Source organism: Uloborus diversus, chromosome 1 (assembly GCF_026930045.1).
Source record: "Uloborus diversus isolate 005 chromosome 1, Udiv.v.3.1, whole genome shotgun sequence".
In the NCBI taxonomy this organism is placed as follows: Eukaryota; Metazoa; Arthropoda; class Arachnida; order Araneae; family Uloboridae; genus Uloborus; species Uloborus diversus.
In genome coordinates this window covers 64,020,136-64,040,436 of record NC_072731.1, presented here as the reverse complement: position 1 = coordinate 64,040,436, position 20,301 = coordinate 64,020,136, and the positions used below count along the sequence as shown (strand labels likewise).

Genomic DNA, 20,301 nt, shown 5'->3' with positions numbered 1-20,301 from the left:
TACAGCAATAGTTTTTGAGGGGGCACCAGAGAGCAATAATTGTTCCTCTTCCATTCAATTTTTCATCGTATAAACTTTTCACTGGGTTTCTTTTAAAATGTTTTTAGGCTCCTTTAACTTAGATTACCTGGGTTTGTTGATTTAAATCAGCTTGATTTAAATCAAGTGATTTTTTAAAAGAATCATTGATTAAAATCAGTTGGTTTTATTTTTATAAAATAATTTTGCATTTTTAGACTATGTGGCTCTAAATTTAACGATACTACATTATGCAGTTTTAACTGCAACTGGCAAAACTACATAGCTCCCTCTTTCCGTGTGTGTAACAGGTTTTCAAAATCTTTTTACATTGCTTTTTCTCCAAAATTAGTAATTCAGAACAAAATTAAAATTTGCAGTTTCTGTCATACACCATGACAAATATGTTATAAACATATTGTCGCCTCAGAGCAACAGTAAGATATCTTAGTGTTATTTCTGGGATTAAATATCTTACTGTTGCTCTGAGGTGACGATATATGTTATAGCCAAATATGTTATAGACCAGAGGTTCTCAAACTTTTCTGGCTCGCAGCATCTTTCACAGAGTTAGGATTTCTTCACCGCACTCTAGTCGATTGCTATAGTGTACATACACATATCAAAATTCCCTCCAGTGCTTGGAAACCTTATTGAAGCAAATATATTACCAAAACAATGTTCAATAAAGCTGGTTTTATTGAAGAATAAAACTGAACAGATTTTGGTTTCCGAAATGTTTGATATAATGACACTTATTATTGCGACTGAAATGAAGTCTTAATTCTTGTTTCAGTCGCTGCAACATGGCACGATTAAGCTTAGAAAATGCGTTTTAGATCTTTTTGAGTAAATCTTACACGTCACAGGGCCTATGGAGCACAAACTCACGATCTTTGATGTAACATCATAAAAAATCGTTTGGAGCTAGGTCGGGTGAGCACAGTGGCTAGGTTAGAAGGTGATTGTTGTAGTTAGAACTCCATTTAATCTGAAAAGTAGGAAGCTCATTGTTGAAGAAATGGGGAATATCAGTCAGATAATTTGGGGTGCCCCATCTTGTTGGAAAATGAACGACCATGATCATAATATTGTGATATCGTGATGAAAGATTATTTTAGCCGTGATATCCAGGTGAAGGACGTAGGTCTTCCACCTCTAGGGCTGAACAAAATACACACCAAAAATCACAGACAAAACTACCTTTTACTAAAACCACAACACACTTTATACATTTATTTTACACTACAAAATATGGATTTTTTTCTTTGAGCTCGCGAGTAGCATAGCTGGCTACCCTACCATCACTCACAGTTCTCCTCTCTGCTCTCCCCAAAAGAGACCAGAAAACTCTTCCTTCCAATAAAGGCAAAGATCTCATGAATCTCTCTTGGCGCCTCAACGACTTGAGATGAACCCCAGATCATCAATAATTTACACACCACTGACAGTTAATCTGCCATAAACTAAGTCAGATTCGGTTTTCCATACTGAAGTGTCAAGGTCAAGAGGGGGAAAATAGGATACATTACAATATGGTGCAGCAAGAGGACAGAAGAATTAGTCTTGGGAAGGTTCACACATTGAACATTTGGACATAAAACTTTTACATTTGCTTTCTCCAGTAAAGTCAGCATTGTTGTTGTTTTAGTAGTTTGTTTATTTAACAAGGCTTCCTACCCCTGAAGGGAATTGTCACAAAACCTGGACACTTCGCAGCACCCCTCGCCAGTCTTTGTGTCACCCCAGGGTGCCGTGGTACCCAGTTTGAAAACCCCTGTTATAGACCATGACGATATGAAAATGTAAATGATGCTGGAAACCTAATCTTTTAGCAAAGCGTAAAGCAAAATCAGACATTATCTAAACATTAAAACAATTGATAAATCTTTTTTTTTAAAATATTGAATATTTAAAGTACTGAGGGTGTTGTGAAGGTTTATAACAACACCCTAATTTTGTATAAGAATTTGACTCCATTATTTTATAAAAATCGACAAAACTTTATTTACATCACATATACTTCAAGAAGTCGTCATTTTTTATTTTCTCAAGATCAAATTCATGGAACACGATCTCGTGCGTCTTTTTCACTTTTTTTAATTACGTGTTGCCATTCGGCAGTTTGTGTTAAATAGAAATAAAATAATTAAATTTAAGAATTAAAAGACATTAAAAATATGGATGAAAATATAATACTAGAGAATTATCATTACGTGGTAATAATTTTGACTGAGAAGGGCACTTCAGTACCCCCTTCCCAGTAATGATGATAATAAATGCGTTGCCGAAAGTCACGCATTAACCACGAATGACATGTCCATAATTCTTTGGGAAGTGAACTGTTCGTCCATATTTTGTCCTATATGAAGTTTCTTCATCTTTTTTACGCATTTCTTCTTCTGGTTGGTTAACATTGTCCTTGTCAGCAGACAGAAATGCTGGTTTTAGCCTGTCTACAGACACAGTGACATTTTTGCCTTTTATCATTACTTTGAACACTTTCGCGCCGCGCTTGATGACTGCATAAGGTCCGTTGTATGGCGGCTGAAGACTTTTCCGCACCCCATCATTTCTGATAAAAACATGGGTGCAAGTTTTTAAGTCTTGTGATACGAAAGGCTTAATATTAGAATGTGATTTTGTCGGTAAAGGAGCAAAATCGTGAAATATATCTCTTAGCTTCTGTATCATAGTTTCAGGGCTTTTAATAACCGAATGTTCATCGAAAAAATCTCCTGGAAGTCGAAGTGAAGTTCCATAAACAAGTTCGGCTGGTGAAACATTCAGATCCGTTTTAATTGCTGCACGGAATCCTAGGAGTATGGTGGGAAGAACTTCGGTCCATTTTTCATTTCGTCGAGCTTTTAAAGCACATTTTAATGGTCGATGCCAGTTCTCAATAAGACCATTTGATTGAGGATGGTATGGTGAAGTTCTTATCTTTTCGGCACCAATGAATTGAGTTAATTGTCGAAATAGCTCAGACTCAAATTGACGACCTTGATCTGATGTAATTTTTTCTGGACAACCAAATCTTGAAATCCATTCAGACATCAACGTCTTAGCGACAGTTGGTGCTGTCATATCACAAATAGGATATGCTTCTGGCCATCGCGTTGCCCTATCAATTACCGTTAAGCAGTAATTCTTTCCTTCAGATTCTGGTAGTGGTCCTATTAGATCAATGTGTATATGGGCAAACCTAGATGTGTTAATATCAAATTTTCCTTCTTCAGTTTTAGTGTGCCTGAAAACCTTTGATCTCTGGCAGTTTAAACACTCTTTAACCCATACTTTGATATCCGTAGCCATTGAAGGCCAAACAAATCTCTGCTTAATAAGCTTAGTCGAACCTTTTATACCTGGGTGCGTTTAATTATGTAGGTTTAAAAAAACTTGTTTACGAAAACTTTTTATTAGAAAAGGTCGTGCTTTTCCTGTAGAAATATCACAAAATATTTCAGTTTTTGAATCAGGCATAGTAAGTAATTTTAATACTAAATTAGATTCCTTATTTTCTAAAGCAGATTTAAGTTCTAAGTCAGATTTTTGTTCAACACCTAACTTAGCGTAATCTAGCGAAGTAGGAAATTTAATTGTACTTATTCGAGAAATGGCATCGGCTGCTTCATTTGAGCTACCTTGCAAATATTCAATGTCAGTTGTAAACTCAGAGATAAAGGATAACCATCTACTTTGCCTATTTGTGTAGGTATCTCGTTTCTTTTGAAAAGCAAATTTTATTGGTTTGTGATCAGTGTATATTATACATTCTTTCGCCTCGATGAAATGTCGAAAATATTTTACTGATTCATAAATGGCTAATAATTCCCTATCAAAAACCGAGTATTTTAACTGAGCAGTATTCAGTTTTTTTGAAAAAAATGCTATTGGTTTCAACCCTTCTTCAGTCTGCAGACTTAAGGTTGAACCAATGGAGAAATCACTAGCATCAGTGTGTAATGCTAACTGCCCATCCTGCGAGGGAAAGACCAATGCAGCGCCAATTAAACTTTGTTTAGCTTTCTCAAATGCGTCATTCAAAATTGGAGACCATTCAATAGGAGTGCTATCATTCTTTTTACATCCTCTTATTTGATCTGTTAAAGGGGTAAGCAGTCTTGCTGCATGTTTAACAAATCTTCTAAAATAATTTATTAATCCAATGAATCGTCGAAGCTCTGATATTGTTTTTGGCTTAGGATAATTTTGAATGGTTCCAACTTTTGATTTTAAAGGTTTAATTCCTTCAAAAGAAATATCATGTCCTAAAAATGATACTTCAGTTTGAGCAAAAACACTTTTGGAAATATTCACATTTAAACCATATTTGGCAAGCCTACCTAATACAATTTTCATGTGTTCTAAGTGTTCCGTTTCATTTTCGGAAAAAATTAGTATGTCGTCTAAATAAGCAACAGCGAAGTCTACATTTGAAAGTGCCTCGTTAATAAATCTTTGGAACGTATTTGCTGCACATTTTAAACCGAAATTTAAATATAAGAACTCAAAACTACCAAACGGTGTGGTAACTGCAGTTTTTTGAATATCATCTTTGAAAACTGGAATGTGAAAATATGCCCTAACAATATCGAGTTTAGAGAAAATTTTCTTGCCGTGTAAAATGTTCGTTACATCGTGTATGTGTGGCACAGGGTAACGGTCAGGCACAGTGACCGAATTTAACCTTCGATAATCACCACAAATACGGTAAGATCCATCCGCTTTTGATACCACTTGAATAGGAGAAGCCCAAGGAGATTTTGAAGGACGGCATATTCCTTGATCCATAAGGTATTGAAATTCTTTTTTAACTTTGATTAATACCTTTGGATGTAAACGTCGGGGCTTAGAAAATAAAGGCGGTCCTTTTGTTTCTATATAATGGACAGTATCGTGACTGACTGGTTTTTTGAAATTTGGGATAGGATTCAATAACTCGGGAAAATCTTTAAATAATTCTTTGTACACCATATTATCCGAGACTAATTTAATTCCACTATATTGAGTTTTAGTTAACTCTCCCTTCGTTGTCAAACCAGTGACTGAATCAATTAATCTCGACTTCTTTAAATCTACTAGTAGTGAAAAATTTTGTAAAAAATCTGCTCCTAGAATTGGGCAAGAAACATTTGCTACAACAAATGGCCACTGATATATTCTACGCAATCCCATGTTGATATTTAACACCTTGTGGTCGTACACAGCTATTTTTGAATCGTTCGCAGCATACACGTAAGTGATGGGAGTTTTTGCTTTGAATGAAAAATGGGCAGGAATGCAAGAAATATCACTGCCACTATCAACCAAAAAATTTAATCCCGTACTTTTATCCATTATGTGTAATCTACACTGTTTATGTGCTGCTATGTCAGGGTAAATATCGTTATTAGACATAGCAGCTATGGCAAGTTTTTTTTGAACTGCATCATAACTGCATGGTTGGCGACATTTAAATGCTTTATCGCCGAATTTTTCATGATAAAAACAAAACTCAGATGTATTTTGATTATCTGAGGGTGTTGGAACTCGTCTACTCCTAGATTGGGACCTATATCTATGATTACTACGACCTCTTGAAAATGAACGTTTTGATACCATTTTAGTTAATTCAGAAACTCGCATGGTTAAATGCTCAATTTGATTTTGCAAATTTGATATTTGCGTCGTTTGTTCACTATGTTTTAGTGTTTCTGAAATTTTGCAAACTGATGGCTCCATTTTTATTTCATGAATTTTATCAGCTAAAATGGACAGTTCAGTCAACTCTGCAGTTGATGCTGATAAAATGGCTTGAATATGTGTTGGCAAACGCTCTAACCAAATGGTTTTTAAAAATTCGTCAGTAATTGAATTTCGTGAAAGTTCTTTCATTTGCCGAAGTAAAACAGATGGTTTTTTATCACCTAATGTAAGTTCACACAAAAGTTTCCGTATTTGGCTTGATTGCGAATCGGAAAACTCTTTAACTAATCTATCTTTTAAAGCTTGATATTTATTTCCCTCTGGAGGAGCTATAATTAAATCCGAAACAGCGCTAAGTGTATCTGCGTCAATGGCGGATAACAAGTAGTTATACTTCGTCTCATCATTTGTTATACGTGAAACATTGAAACTAGCCTCCACTTGAATAAACCAAACTGTTATATTACTTTTCCATAGTGGAGGTAATCTGGTTGCAACTCTCAAAACTGAGTCACTTTGTACAGTATTATTGGTAAATTCAACATTATCTAAACTTTCTACCGACATTTTAAAATTTAACTGAGAATTTACAAGTAAAATAAACAAATGCAATTAAATTAAAACAAAGAAAAATTAGTCAAAGATAAAATTTATCTTTACACGAAAATAAAATTTAGGCCAGAGCATTTCCCTTCAAGTGAATGACTTTAAGTGAAGAGCATACCGTAGAATAAAGCATTGTCCGTCTTCTTTTTCTTTTCCTTTTTTTCTTGTTCAAAACGTGGGTCACCACTGAGGGTGTTGTGAAGGTTTATAACAACACCCTAATTTTGTATAAGAATTTGACTCCATTATTTTATAAAAATCGACAAAACTTTATTTACATCACATATACTTCAAGAAGTCGTCATTTTTTATTTTCTCAAGACCAAATTCATGGAACACGATCTCGTGCGTCTTTTTCACTTTTTTTAATTACGTGTTGCCATTCGGCAGTTTGTGTTAAATAGAAATAAAATAATTAAATTTAAGAATTAAAAGACATTAAAAATATGGATGAAAATATAATACTAGAGAATTATCATTACGTGGTAATAATTTTGACTGAGAAGGGCACTTCAGTACTTTTCCTATTTTTAAAAGTAAGCTGAATGGCTTCATTACTTCAGATTGATTTATTATCTTTTTTTTTTTTTTTTTTGCTTTCTGCATCCTAATTGAACAATTAATCAATTTCAGAACTTTTGACTCTAAGCTGATAAACATAGAAAACTGCCAAATTTTAAGAACCTTCTTTTCTAAAAAGTATGAAAATTGTAATTCTAGGAAATAGTGGTACTACTGTTTCCTAGAATTATATAGTTGAAGGATTGGTGGTTATAGCAGGTGGGGGGGGGGGGGTAAACATTAAATTTAATTTGAATAATGCATTTATGTTAAAACTGGTCTATTTAAACTATTATTAAAAAATAGCTACTGCCATGAAATGTAAATAGCTAAAAAATTGCTTTTTCATCTATAGTATGAAATATATTATGTTAATAAATGTAAAGTAATTAACACCCACAAATTTTTGAAGATTTTTAAAAAATCAAAAAAATCTGATTCAGATAAAAAAAATCTGATTTAAATTAAAAAAAATCACAAACCCTGTAAGATTACCAATTTTATCAAAGAAGAGTTAATAGACTAATTACAACATTGTGTACCTATGAATTATAAAATTCTAAACCAGTGAATGAAGTCTGTTCTTTCACACTGACCTCCGACTCCAACGTTATTCCTATAAGAAACAAAAGTGATATTATTCAAGTTCGCTTTGTGTTTCTTAAAAAAATCTTTAAAGAATTTGATTTGTGATTTTTGGTCTCTTTTCAAAGAGCGAACTCAAGAAAATCTGGGACTTTATTTATTTCCATGCTTTTATATTTTTTTCATTTACAAATTTAGATGTACCTGAATTTTTAACTATATTTTAGCAAAAGATTTTACTTTTTTTTTAGATTGTTAAGTGTATTGCCTTGTCCTGGGAAGTGGAATCAACTGGTATTGAAGGGTAAATATTTGAAATTATTACAGTATTTTATTTTGTGCTGGAAAATTCATTTCTTAGTTTATAAATCATGCAGAAAACATGTTGAGATTTTGTTGTTGAATCCAGTTTTTACAACAACTTGTCGAAAAATTCATTCTTTTTAAAATATCCTGTTAAGTATTCAGTAAATTACCGCCCATTAGCCAGGGCTAAAGCAGAAATACATGAAATACACCGCCAGCTCAGTCATTTCCAGCTGAGGACTGCAGTTTCGTGCTTATTAGCACTCATCAGTCCGGCATAGGAAAGTGACTGAGCTGGAGATGGAAAACCTCTTATGGAAGCCAAGAGGGCCAAACAAACTGGTAGCTAATGTAGAATTAGCACAGACCAGACGAGTGACCGAAGCAATGGTTCGGTTCAACTCTAAAAATGATGGCAAGGCAGGTATATTCAGCGGTATATTCAGTAAATTACCGCTCATTAGCCAGGGCTAAAGCAGAAATACATGAAACACACCGCCAGCTCAGTCAGTTCCAGCCGAGGACTGCAGTGCTAATAAGCACAAAACTGCAATGGCTGAACTATTGCAAAAACAAAGCAAAGAGCAAAAATTGAAAGTTATTTTAAAAGCCTTGCTTGAAATAATTACAAATGTTTTATTTGTTAACAAACATAAGATGGCAACAGTTAAAAATTTCAAGTCATTGAGATAATATTTCCAATCATTTTCATACAGTTAAAATCGCAAGAAATACGCAGATGACAGTCTATTACGAGTTGATCTTTCTTATTGTTGCATTAATAAAGCTATTTTTATTCGCAAAAAAAAAAAAAAAATCAGCACCTCTTGGAGTGATTGACACCAAAATTGAACCACAACCTGTTTACATATGGATTCACATTTATTCCAAATTTCATCCAGAGCGTAGCATAACTTCTTGAGATATGGCTCTCACAATGGAAAAAAAGGACGTGCAATTGAGCCAACAGTACAGAGGCTATGGTAGAAAAAATAGCCGGAAACTGCATTTTGTGATAAAATCATGAAACTTGGCATGCATGTAGACAATGTACTAACAAACATTTTTGGCAGGGGAGGCAATTCAAAATCCCCCCCAAAACCCCCCTGGCTGCCATTTTTGTTCAAAAATCCAAAACTACTTTTCTTTTTTATTTTTTGAAAAATACCCACTGTATCTTCTTTTGGGAGTTCTGTTATGCTTACTAAAGCGTAAAAAGTCATCACAATATCTCTAAACCTCCTAATTTTAAAGTTAATTTTAAAAAAGTTGATTTTTTTTGAACAAAACTTTAACTAATCAAAGTCTTTAACATTTCTTGAAGGGTCATTTGAGAAATGTTTTTTTATGCATTTTAAAGCACTGTGTTAAGGAAAATCAATTCGTTTACAGTAGAACCCAATAATCCGAACCCTAGAAATCCGAAACATCAGAAAATCCGAACCTATGTTTTAAAGTTTATTATTAAAAATTGATTACAAAACTAAGAATAAAACTAGAAATTAAAAACTGTAAACTAAGCTAATAATTTTTCAAAACTTGAAACAAGCATTTGAATTGTTGTTTAAGAATAAATACAGCACTTTGATTAGTTAAAAGGAAATCAATTTTCATTATCAGTGAAAAAAAAAAAAAAACTTCAAACACTTGGAAACGAAGTACGCAATGTTTTTGGAAGTTTCACCCACATTCTGCAGTTTTATCAGTCATATGTGCACTTGAAATAAGGGGGACGGGGCACGGACATTGTTTTTACAGAACTCCAATCTTTATTATTATTAAACGCTTTAAAACAAGTTTCAAGTTTTTTCTCATTAGACGATTTGAGGCGTTTGTTCTATGTTTTAAACGATGTAAGAGGAAGAAATATTTAATTACTACAATAAGAAGTTTAGTGCTATGTTAATAAAGCTAGCAATATTTTTACTATTAATAAAATTGTTATTTATTGTAATATAATTCACTGTTACAAAAACTACAACTAAATTGCAATACAAATCTTATTAAGTGATGCATACAACGATTATATAGAAGGCAATTTAAAACGTTTGAATTTACAAGTAATTTACACAAGTACATAACATTTTTCATTGCATCATTTACACATAGGTGTTAAGATAAGTATTTTTGAAGCACCCACAAGTGTTTTGAGAGCAGTTTTTTTTTTTTACACTTGCATAACGTAAATTCGCTTTCAGCAAGAACTTGAAACTTTGGGCAAATTCAAACAAATAAGAACGTGCTTTTCATCAGTTACTGTAAAACCCCAATCATAAATTAAAGTTAAGGCTAAATTTTTAGACATACTGCCCCACTGATGTCCACCTTGATAAGCACTAAATAACTTGCCTTAGGGCTTCAGCTGTGGGTGATGGTAAGTTACTCATTGATCATTGTTCGCTGGTGAAAAAAACAGTTTCCAGCTTCATTTACGGACGGCAAGTTGCATGCAGATGAGTAGTTAGCAAAGATTAAGGAATTGCTAAGATATTTGAAAATTTTAATTAGGTGTGCATTTTTTTTAGGTTAAGATATATATAGCAAAATACACCAATAACATCAGGATAGTCTTTTCATCATTTCCACATCGTCACTTTTTTCCAATCTGCAAGAAAAGAGGTAACCATGAGAGTTTCGCTGAGAATGAGTGGAATTCTCTTAGAACAACTGATTTTTGCTGACCGAATTTGTACAATAAGTCTTGGACTAGTATAAGTCGAAAGTGTTTTCCAGCTCCAAAATCTTCTTTATCCCCTTTTTGTACAGCTGATGGAAGCATCGTTGTCAACAGTTCCAACGAATAAGCTCATGTGTCCTCTTATTGCAGAATGCAAAACATGAACGAAGATCCAGAAATTAGTTTCCTCGTGATTTTATGGCACTTGAGATGTCTTATTCGATGAAAATCACCGTCACATCATTACGAGCAAACATAAGATCATATAGCTAGTGCAATCATGGAAAACAATTCTGTCTTATCTACGTTTCGTAGAAACTGAACCAGTTCTTAGAAAGCAAACCATGTTCTCTAAAATGATATCTTTCTCTTATTCCTCTTATGTCTTACGTATTGTATCCTGAAAAGCATGCAGATACTCCACCGAAAAATTTTCTGTCCTAGGTCGTTTTATATGAACGATGAAAGAACCATCGTAGACAATGGCGTCACAATGTATCCTCCATTGCACTTATTTTAAAATTAGCATTCATCATTTGCATCTTTATCAGCCCATCTTAACTCGTTTTCTTCTTCTCTCGAGTTGTTTTCATCAGTAGGAATACTATAATTTAACTCATTGAGCAGGAATGTTATTGACCAGATTTGTTTCCCATTCAAAGAGCTCCATTTATTGAAATCGATGGAGGGTGAGGTTGATTTTCATAGAGGAGAAATTCAACTAGGTTGAGATTTACGGTATTGCAAATAATGAAAAGCTTTGAAAACGATTCTGTATCGGATTTTAATCTTTTCAGTAAAAGAGCAGACTTACTGATTTTTCTGGAAAAATGAAATGCTAAAAAGTTATTGTTTTTCGACCCGTGAACATAAAGTGACTTTTGAATCACAACTCTTTTCTCTATAAATTTGTTGCACTGTTTTTTTTCTCAACTTGCCCAATCTTCATCAGTTGCTCCACATACTTCGTCTACTGCTGCATTCGTCTCCAATGAGAACAATTCTTTCGATGACTCTAAAAATGGATTCTCATGTTTAGCTATTTCTCTTCAAGACCTTTCTTGAAAACATGCTTTGGAAACTTAACATTTCTTCATTGCGCATATACAGCAGTTTTTTAAATCAGCAACGATAACTTTTTCAAACTGTGTAATTAAATCGATATTTTGAAGACCAGCCAACATCTATCTTCCTAACGCAGTTGGATCTGTGAAAGACCAATAGCCCCACCATCTCCTTTCACTATCGCATTGTTTTGCTATGTATGGTCCGATCCTATTACAGAAAACACGTTTATTGTCTTTTTTACAACAAACGTTCCTTTTTCAAAGGCTTTGTGTATGTCGGGAAGATTTCTGGGTAAAGAAAAAGATTTTGAACAAAACCTGGTAACCATCCAGTATAGTTACCAAAGCATATGTATAGCTTATAGCAATAAAAGGAAAAAAAAAACACACACACAAACAAAATCAACTCTTTCAAGGTTTCAGTAAAGATACTAAAATTGGTTGAAATCTATGATCTAATAAACTTGAATTTTAAAAGCACCAGCTTTAATACGGTGCTCCAAAACTTGAATTTGTTTATATATATATATATATATATATATATATATATATATATATATATATATATATATATATATATATATATATATATATATATATTTTTTTTTTTATAAAATGAGAAAAAGCTTACTGATGATCAATTGGGTGACGGAGAATTAACAACAGCAACAATAGTAATAATAATAATAAACAGAAATTTAAAATTCAACTTTAAATTTCTTTCTATTAGAATTATGTTATTAGAATAGTAATGAAATTGATTTCTCCCTTTTTTCTTCAAGTTCTTATTCTATTATACCCTTCGCAAATAGTTTCAATTATGCATGCTCAATCATTTAAAACAAGGGGTATCATGACCGAATAATTGGACAGTTCGGGCAATAAGAGTTCGGATAACTGGAACCCTACTTTGATATAACACTAATGTAATGTATCTTCAAATTCAGAAACCTGTAATTCTGTTAGGGGGGGGGGGGCTCACTTCAAGGAACTCACAATTTAAAAATATTGATTTTTTAAAAACTTTTTGCGAAGTTATTTTTGAAATTAGACTTTTTTGGAGTTTTAAATAGAAAAAAATGTAATAAACATCCATGGAATGACACAAACAATGATTAAAAAAATTATAATACCGAAAATTTAAAAAGAATCGCCGTTTTTGGTTTTGGACCAAAAATGGCCGCCAGGGGGGTTTTGGGGGGGATTTTGGAATGCCTCCCCTTCCTAAAATTTTTATTTGTACAATGTCTACAAGTATGCCGAGTTTCATAATTTATCACAATTTGCAGTTTTTTTCCCCCGTAGCCCCCCCCGACTACAACTCCTTTTCAGCTGTTGACACCCAAATAGAATCAGCTCTTATACCCTCTAAGGGCTACTTGTCGATAAATTTTTGTTTGATTCCGTTCATTATTTCTTGAGATACAACAGTCACAATCGACAACAAAAAATGTTCTATAGCTCAACCCCCGTTTGAGATGTTGGCACCAAAATTGAATCAGCGCCTGTTCCTGTTAGAGGCAACATATGGGCCAAATTTTGTTTGATTCCGCCAGTTACTTCTTGGGTAATAGCAGGCAAGCATAACTCAAGAAATGTCCCATTGCTCCAGCCCTCTTAGAGGAATTCGCGCTAAAAACCAATAGGCACAAGTTCACATAGGGGCACATATGTGTACCAAATTTTGTTCGTCTTCATGTGGTAGTTTTTGCTATAGAGCTGCCACAAAAAACTGGTCACACACATACGTGACATACACACACACACACACACACACACACACATTTTCCAAAAATGGTCAAAAAAGACTCAGCACATCAAATCATTCAATTCTATCAAAATTTAAAAATTTGCACGAATCCTATACTTTTTCTATGTATTAGATATAGAAGAAAGTAACGAGCTGATGTGTGCATCACATGACTTCCTTTTACTCCAATTTAATGTCATTTCCCCATTATTGGCAATTTTAATGTGATTCAATTGTTTAGGGGGACCCGGGGTAAAATGGGTAACCGGGGTAAAATGGGTATAGTTGCATTTTTCTTGATTTTATTCCACTGGACAACATTTTTTGAAAATAAAAAAATATAAGGAAAATGTTTACATAATAGGCAACATTTTGACTTGAGGAAATAAAATCTAGCAACTCATTTACCAGGCTTAGCAAGTTTTATTTTTCAGAACACAAAACAATGTGTTTATAGTGAGTGATAAACTTCTTTCTAGAAAAATTTACAGGAAGAGTTTGGGAAGTTTTTTATTTGGATTTGATAGAAACAGAATTTCTTAAGATAAGGAGACCAAAACTGAACAGCATACTCCAAATGGGGTCTTACCAAACTTCTATATAAGGGCAGAAGAACTTCTTTAGATTTATTTGAAATAGATCTATTGATAAACCCAAGCATCTTATTGGCTTTGTTGCTAGCAATGCTGCACTGTTGGCTAAACTTTAAATCCTGGCTTATTAAGACCCCCAGATCAGTAACTTTGTCTGCCTGACTAATGACTGAACCTTGCAAATAATAACTTGTACACTTATTTCCATGCCCTAAATGTAGCACTTGACATTTCCCAACATTAACAGCTATACCCCATTTATCAGCCCACTCCGTAATATGATCTAGATCCTCTTGCAGCTGATTTGCTTGTTCTTCATTTTCTACAGTCCCCATAAGTTTGACATCATCAGCAAAACAATTCATGTTCCCAGAAATATTTTTGTGAATATCGTTCATAAAGACAATGAACAAAACAGGCCCTAACACTGATCCTTGAGGAACCCCGCTTAAGACCTCACTCCAATTAGAATAATTTCCCCTTACAACTACTCTTTGTTTCCTTCCAGTCAGCCAGTTTTTTACCCAAATGAAAGTTTTCCCTCCTATTCCCATATCAGCTAATTTGCTAAGTAGAGCAACATGCGGTACCTTATCGAAAGCTTTTTGAAAATCAATGTAAACAACATCTACAGGCTTCTTATTGTCCAAAGCGGTGGTAACTTTGTCATAGAAATGTAATAAATTAGTTGCACAAGATTTACCTTTCCTGAAACCGTACTGAAAACTAGTCAATAGATTATTAGTCTCTAGAAAATTTACTATCTTAATTTTCATCAATGTTTCAAAAATTTTGCAAACCACCGAAGTTAGACTCACAGGTCTATAATTTCCCGCACTCCCTTTAGACCCTTTCTTGAAGAGCAGTGTAATGTTAGCCAGCTTCCAGTCCTCTGGCACTGTCCCCGAATTATAAGAAGCATTGAAAATGTTTGCGATTACATCTGCTAATTCCTCTGCACATTCAACTAAAATTTTTGGATAAATATTATCTGGCCCCGGAGCCTTAGTCTCTTTAATTTTTTTCAAATGAAGTAAAACGTCATCCTTGGAAAATACAAAGTCCTCAAGCTGTACTATAGCTTGTGTCTTGTTGGTGTCAAATGTTGAGATACAGTTATCGTTAAAAACACTCGAAAAAAAGTTATTAAGAACATTAGCAATATCACTATCGTCCTGAATTAAAATTCCGTGCTCATCAACCAGTGGCCCAATATGACTATTTCGAACTTTCCCCGAATTAGCGTATGCAAAAAACCTCTTGGGATTCCTGTTTATGTTATCTGCCAGTCTTTGCTCCAACTCTCTTTTCTGAATCCGTACCAAATACTTAAATTTACGCCTTGCCTTACAGTATTGGAGCCTATCTGCACTGTGACCTATTTCTCTAAACCTATGAAAAGCAGCTTGCTTGTAATTTAGAGCGTCTTTAGTTTCCCTGGAGAACCACATTAACCAAATTTTAGTGTTGACACCCTTTCTCCTAAAAGGAACATGATCCCTAACTGTATTTGCTAGATTTTCCTTAAACTCTGCCCACTGAAGATTCACATCGCTATTGTCCAATCCAGAAGAAAAAACTGCTTTCAAACTCTGCCGAAGTGCCACAAAGTCAGTATTTCTGAAATTGGGCACAAACCTAAAATTCTCTACTTTGTGCATATCAAATTTAATCCCAAACCTAATACTGTTGTGGTCACTGTCTCCAATGTGTTCCCCTACACATAACCCCTGAACAGAGCCTTCCATGTCGCAGAAAACTAGATCCAAAATCGCGTCCTGTCGAGTACCTTGAGTTACAATTTGATCTAAGAAACAGTCACCAATTACTTTCAAAAATTCCTCTTCTCTGCTATTACTATGGTAAAAATTATTCCAATCAATTCCTGGAAAATTAAAATCTCCCATTATGATGACGGATCCCTTGCTAGAAATGTCACTAATAATACTAAACATCTGTTTGTCTTGACCCTGGCTTAAGTTGGGTGGCCTATAAATATTCCCTAAATGTAGTTTTTTGCCCTTATTACTAATCAACTCCAGCCAAATCATATCAATCTCATTAGGTTTATCATTAATTACCAATTCATTGCAAATTAAAGTCTCTGACATAAAATAAAACCCCACCACCTCTTTTACCTACTCTATCTTGTCTAAACAAATTATACCCAGCAATAGATAATAAATCATCATCACTTTCGGTAGCCCATGTCTCGATAACTCCAATAATATCCAACCTCTCGTCTATAATTATGCTTTTCAATTCTTCCATCTTGTTCCTAATACTACGAGCATTTGTATAAAAAACCTTAAGTAAGCCCATCTTACTTTAATTTAATGCTGCACGATTGTTTGAATCCCAGCTGTTAAAATCTTTTCTCTTATTAGCCACCCTATTTCCGTTTCTACTCAAATCCCAATAGTTAGTACCCTTTCGAATTCTGCTCCTTAAACCATGTCCCCCATTCCAATTTAGTTTTTTGATTCTGAAGCCTCTAAAACCAAACCACTAACCATTTTGACCCCTGTAGAACTCAGATACAGGCCATCCCTAGCAATCCAATCTCATTTACATTTACTCCACACATCAATAAACCTGATTCTACGCTTAACGCAAATTTCCTTGAGTACCAGGTTCATACACCTAGCTCGTTGGTTTAACCAACTCCTATGCACTCCATACCTGGGAAGCAAACCAACCACTTGGACATTTGCCGAACAGTTGGTTGCTTTGTCCAACAGGGAATCCCATTCCTTTGTAAACTCATTGTTGTTACTATGGCCTACATCGTTAGTTCCCACCCACAAAGTAACTACATCCTCTTTATTAAATACCCCCTTCTTTTCAGCAACCCTATTTACATCTCTCACCCGAGCCCCTGGCAAACAACATCTAGCCACCTTACGTCTAACTCTGCCTATTGAGTTTCCCACCTCACGCACCATTGAATCTCCCAAAATTATACCCTTTCAGGGGTCTGGCCAGAGGATATTTGGGTCCGTTGACGGACCCTTCACAAAAATCCGATCAACCAAAACGGACCTTTCACAAAATCCCTATCAAACAAAACGGACCTTTCACAAAATCCCGATCAACCAAAACAGACCCTTCACAAAATTCTGATAAACAAGATCGGATCTTTCACAAATTGTTTTTTGAAGGAGCAAATCTGAAAGCAAAGTAATGCATATTAAACCGATAATTTTTGGAACCTTTCTTAAAGTCAAATTAGAGGGATCAGCTTATACAAAATCTGCTAATTTTGCAAAGAAAAAAAAAATCGGCACTCTTGTGATGCTCCTGCAAGCCATAAATTGCTACTGCCAAATAAATATAATGCTTGTTGTTCGCTTCTTGGAAAGAAATTAACAGCTGGAAATAAGTTTGGTTTCAAATAATTTTGTTTTATCACAGCTAATTAGCAGCGGTGTTGTTGTAAACTTTTCTGAAAAGGCGTTTGGTAAGCACTTTTCTCCCCCACTGATGATTTAATAAACAATAATAATATATATCAGCGAAATGAACTTAGAACTGCAAAGGGATAGTAAGGGTGGGGAAAAAAATGTGATCGCTTCAGATAGGGTTACTAACTTTAAAATTATCGCCATTTAGCGTCTGGCGTTAAACCTTTATAATGACTTGATTAGAAAATATTCTCATCATTTTACCAGCTTGTCAATATTTGCGTTTCTATGGTGTGGTGCGATGTTCAACTGTTATTTTGGAAGAAAATTATATGGGTTTGATTTTTCGATGCTAACAAGAATGATTAACTTTAAATAAACTGTTTTACTTGCCTTTTTTTTTCTTTAGATGTCTACATTTTTAAAAATACAATCTTTTAACATCCGATATAAGAATCATATTTTGTTCATTTTTCAAGCTAACTTCGTTTTATTAGGATGCAAATAAATGAAAAGTCTATTTTTGTTAGAACACGCACTTCAAGTTTTTAAAGCAAAATTCCATTTTCTTTTATGACTCAAAAATTAAAATGCTGAATCAATGGTTTAATTTTATTTTTGCTTTAGCTGTGTCCACAGATATTAATGATATGTTTTGTTTATCATAGGACTCTAAAATGCAATTTAAAAATAATTTTATTAAAAATATTTCTTTTACAAGCCGTTTTTATACCTTTGATGCCTTCACTTTGAGAATTGCGATCTCTTTGCATCCGCTATGGGATTCCGATATTTTGAATTTTTGATGTTTAGTACGCTTTGTTAAGAAGTAAACAAATAAAATCTATTTTTATTTTTGTTAAAATCACGGAATTTATAAGTTTTAAACGAAATTCTGTGCAATTTTAAGAGTGTCCTGGGTCAAAAAGTTAAATGCTGAATCCCCTCGTCTGAATTTTTTTTTTTTTTTTTTTTGTTACAATTATTTTAAATGCTGTACAGAAATATTTCTAGTATAATTTAACATAATGTAGAATGGTAGATATATATTGCTACTTGAGTTAGCGATGCCCCCCCCCCCCGCTAAATACTAGAAAAACACCCCAGAATGATATTCTCAACATAGAAGAGGAAAACTCTCTACTTTAAGTTTAAATGATGTAGTTTGTACCTGCTCTAAATTCTAAAATTTCGATTTAACAAAAAAATTTTTTTTTTTTTTTTTTTTTGCGAAATTATTTTATTTTTCACAAAAATGATTCACTTTTCACAAAATTATTTTATTTTTCACAAAAAACGGACCCTGTGAAAAATCCTGGACAGACCCCTGCCTTTGTTTCCCAGTCAGTTGCCTCAGCAATAATTTTCCCCTTTACCTCTAGAATTTTTCTACTATCTAACACACAGCTAATGCCCACATTCTTTTTACTAACTTCCTCCTTTAATTCTGGAATATTCCTACTATCTAACACACAGTTAATGCCAACCTCCTTTTTTCTAACTTCCCCCTTTCCCTCTGGAGTGTTTACCCCATCTACACGCCTACAGCCTAATGCTAACTCACCCTCCAAAGTAAGCATCCTAACTCTGATTTCTGAGAGTTCAACACAATTTGTGCAAATGAAATCCTTCTCAGACTCATCCTTCCCCTTAAACAAGCCGAACATCTGACATAGGTCACAAGAAATCCACTTGTCACCTTTACCACTTTTAACCTCCTTCATTATGCATATGACTCCCATTCTAGCTCAAAATGGTACACTTAAAAAGTCAATACAAAAATACAAAATTGGAGAAATAATGCTAATTATTAGAATTAGAAAGCATTGGAAGTAAAAGATACAAATATTACTAAATCCTAAGACAAGCAGTAAATTAAAATAAACAAGTTACACCCTAAACAGAGCACTCAGGCTTAACAACAAGAAATCAGCACAATTTAGGCTTAGCTACACAGAATAGAAAAACACTTTAAAAAAGCAAGTAAATCAAAAATAAGACTTAAAAGCACAAGAATACTTAATTATATGATGAAATACAATAAAAATACTGAAACTAAAGTACTAAAATAAACAATTACAGTAAAAAATCACTTATCTCAGGAGCAGCAAAAACACTCCCCAGCAACTCTAGCGCCCTCTAGCGGCGAAAATACTAATAATAAAATAACTAATAAAGTAGAAGTGAAAACTAGTGGTTCTCCTAGTTGTTAATCCCCAGCAATTGGCGACAGGGCCGTTGTTAAATTGGTGGAATTCATAGGTTTAATCACTGAAATCTCAGCTGAAGGTGAATATACTGAGAAGTTTGCTACAAAATCATCTGCCAAATTATCCTATGTGCTACCCAAGAAAGATGACATTGATGTTGTACAGGCATCACAATGTTGTAAAAATCCTACCTCAGCCAAACCGCAAGTCTTTGCCAATGTGCCTTTTGTTCATAAATTTGGTTCTGTAAACATTTTCTTGTGGTTGTTTTGGATTAAAGTTTTTATCCTCCAATGCAATTATACTCAATTTTAAAAAATTTTCTCCATTAGTTACAGTGTAATTCAACTTTAAACAGCATATACCCATTTTACCCCGAAGCACGGGGTAAAATGGGTATACCACTTTACACTAAATTTAAAGCAAAATGATAACACAAACTATGTCCAAATTAGACCTAAGGTACACAATATATAGAATATTGATCAAAAACACAATTATATTTCATAATATTTCTGCTATGGATCACTGAAATTAAAAATACTGTTTTTTATACCCATTTTACCCCGGGTGGCCCTATTCTCTAAATATCACCAACAAAGGCCAAATTGAAACCAAATGTAAAATTTAAAAAAGAAAATCGCCAAATTTGTCACCAAGGTGGCGACAAAACTTAGCGACCAAAAGACTGGCGATATATCATCAAGTGTCCGACAAATTATAACACCACTTGAGTTTACATCGAAATTAACAATGCCCCCCCCCCAAAAAAAAGAGGCAAAAGAACCCCTTAGAAATATCCGAATGCAACCAAAAGGGAAGGTGCACAACTAGGC

The 20,301-nt window shown here is 34.0% G+C and overlaps 1 protein-coding gene across 1 annotated transcript in view; it reads left to right on the top strand.

The window, feature by feature from the left end:
• The window catches only part of LOC129222828 (uncharacterized), a 73,902-nt gene that overhangs the window by 738 nt on the left and 52,863 nt on the right, over positions 1-20,301 (top strand). The window contains exon 2 of the mRNA XM_054857417.1: positions 7,710-7,762. Within this exon, the coding sequence (XP_054713392.1) occupies positions 7,710-7,762 (53 nt within the window). The remainder of the gene's footprint in view (positions 1-7,709; positions 7,763-20,301) is intronic.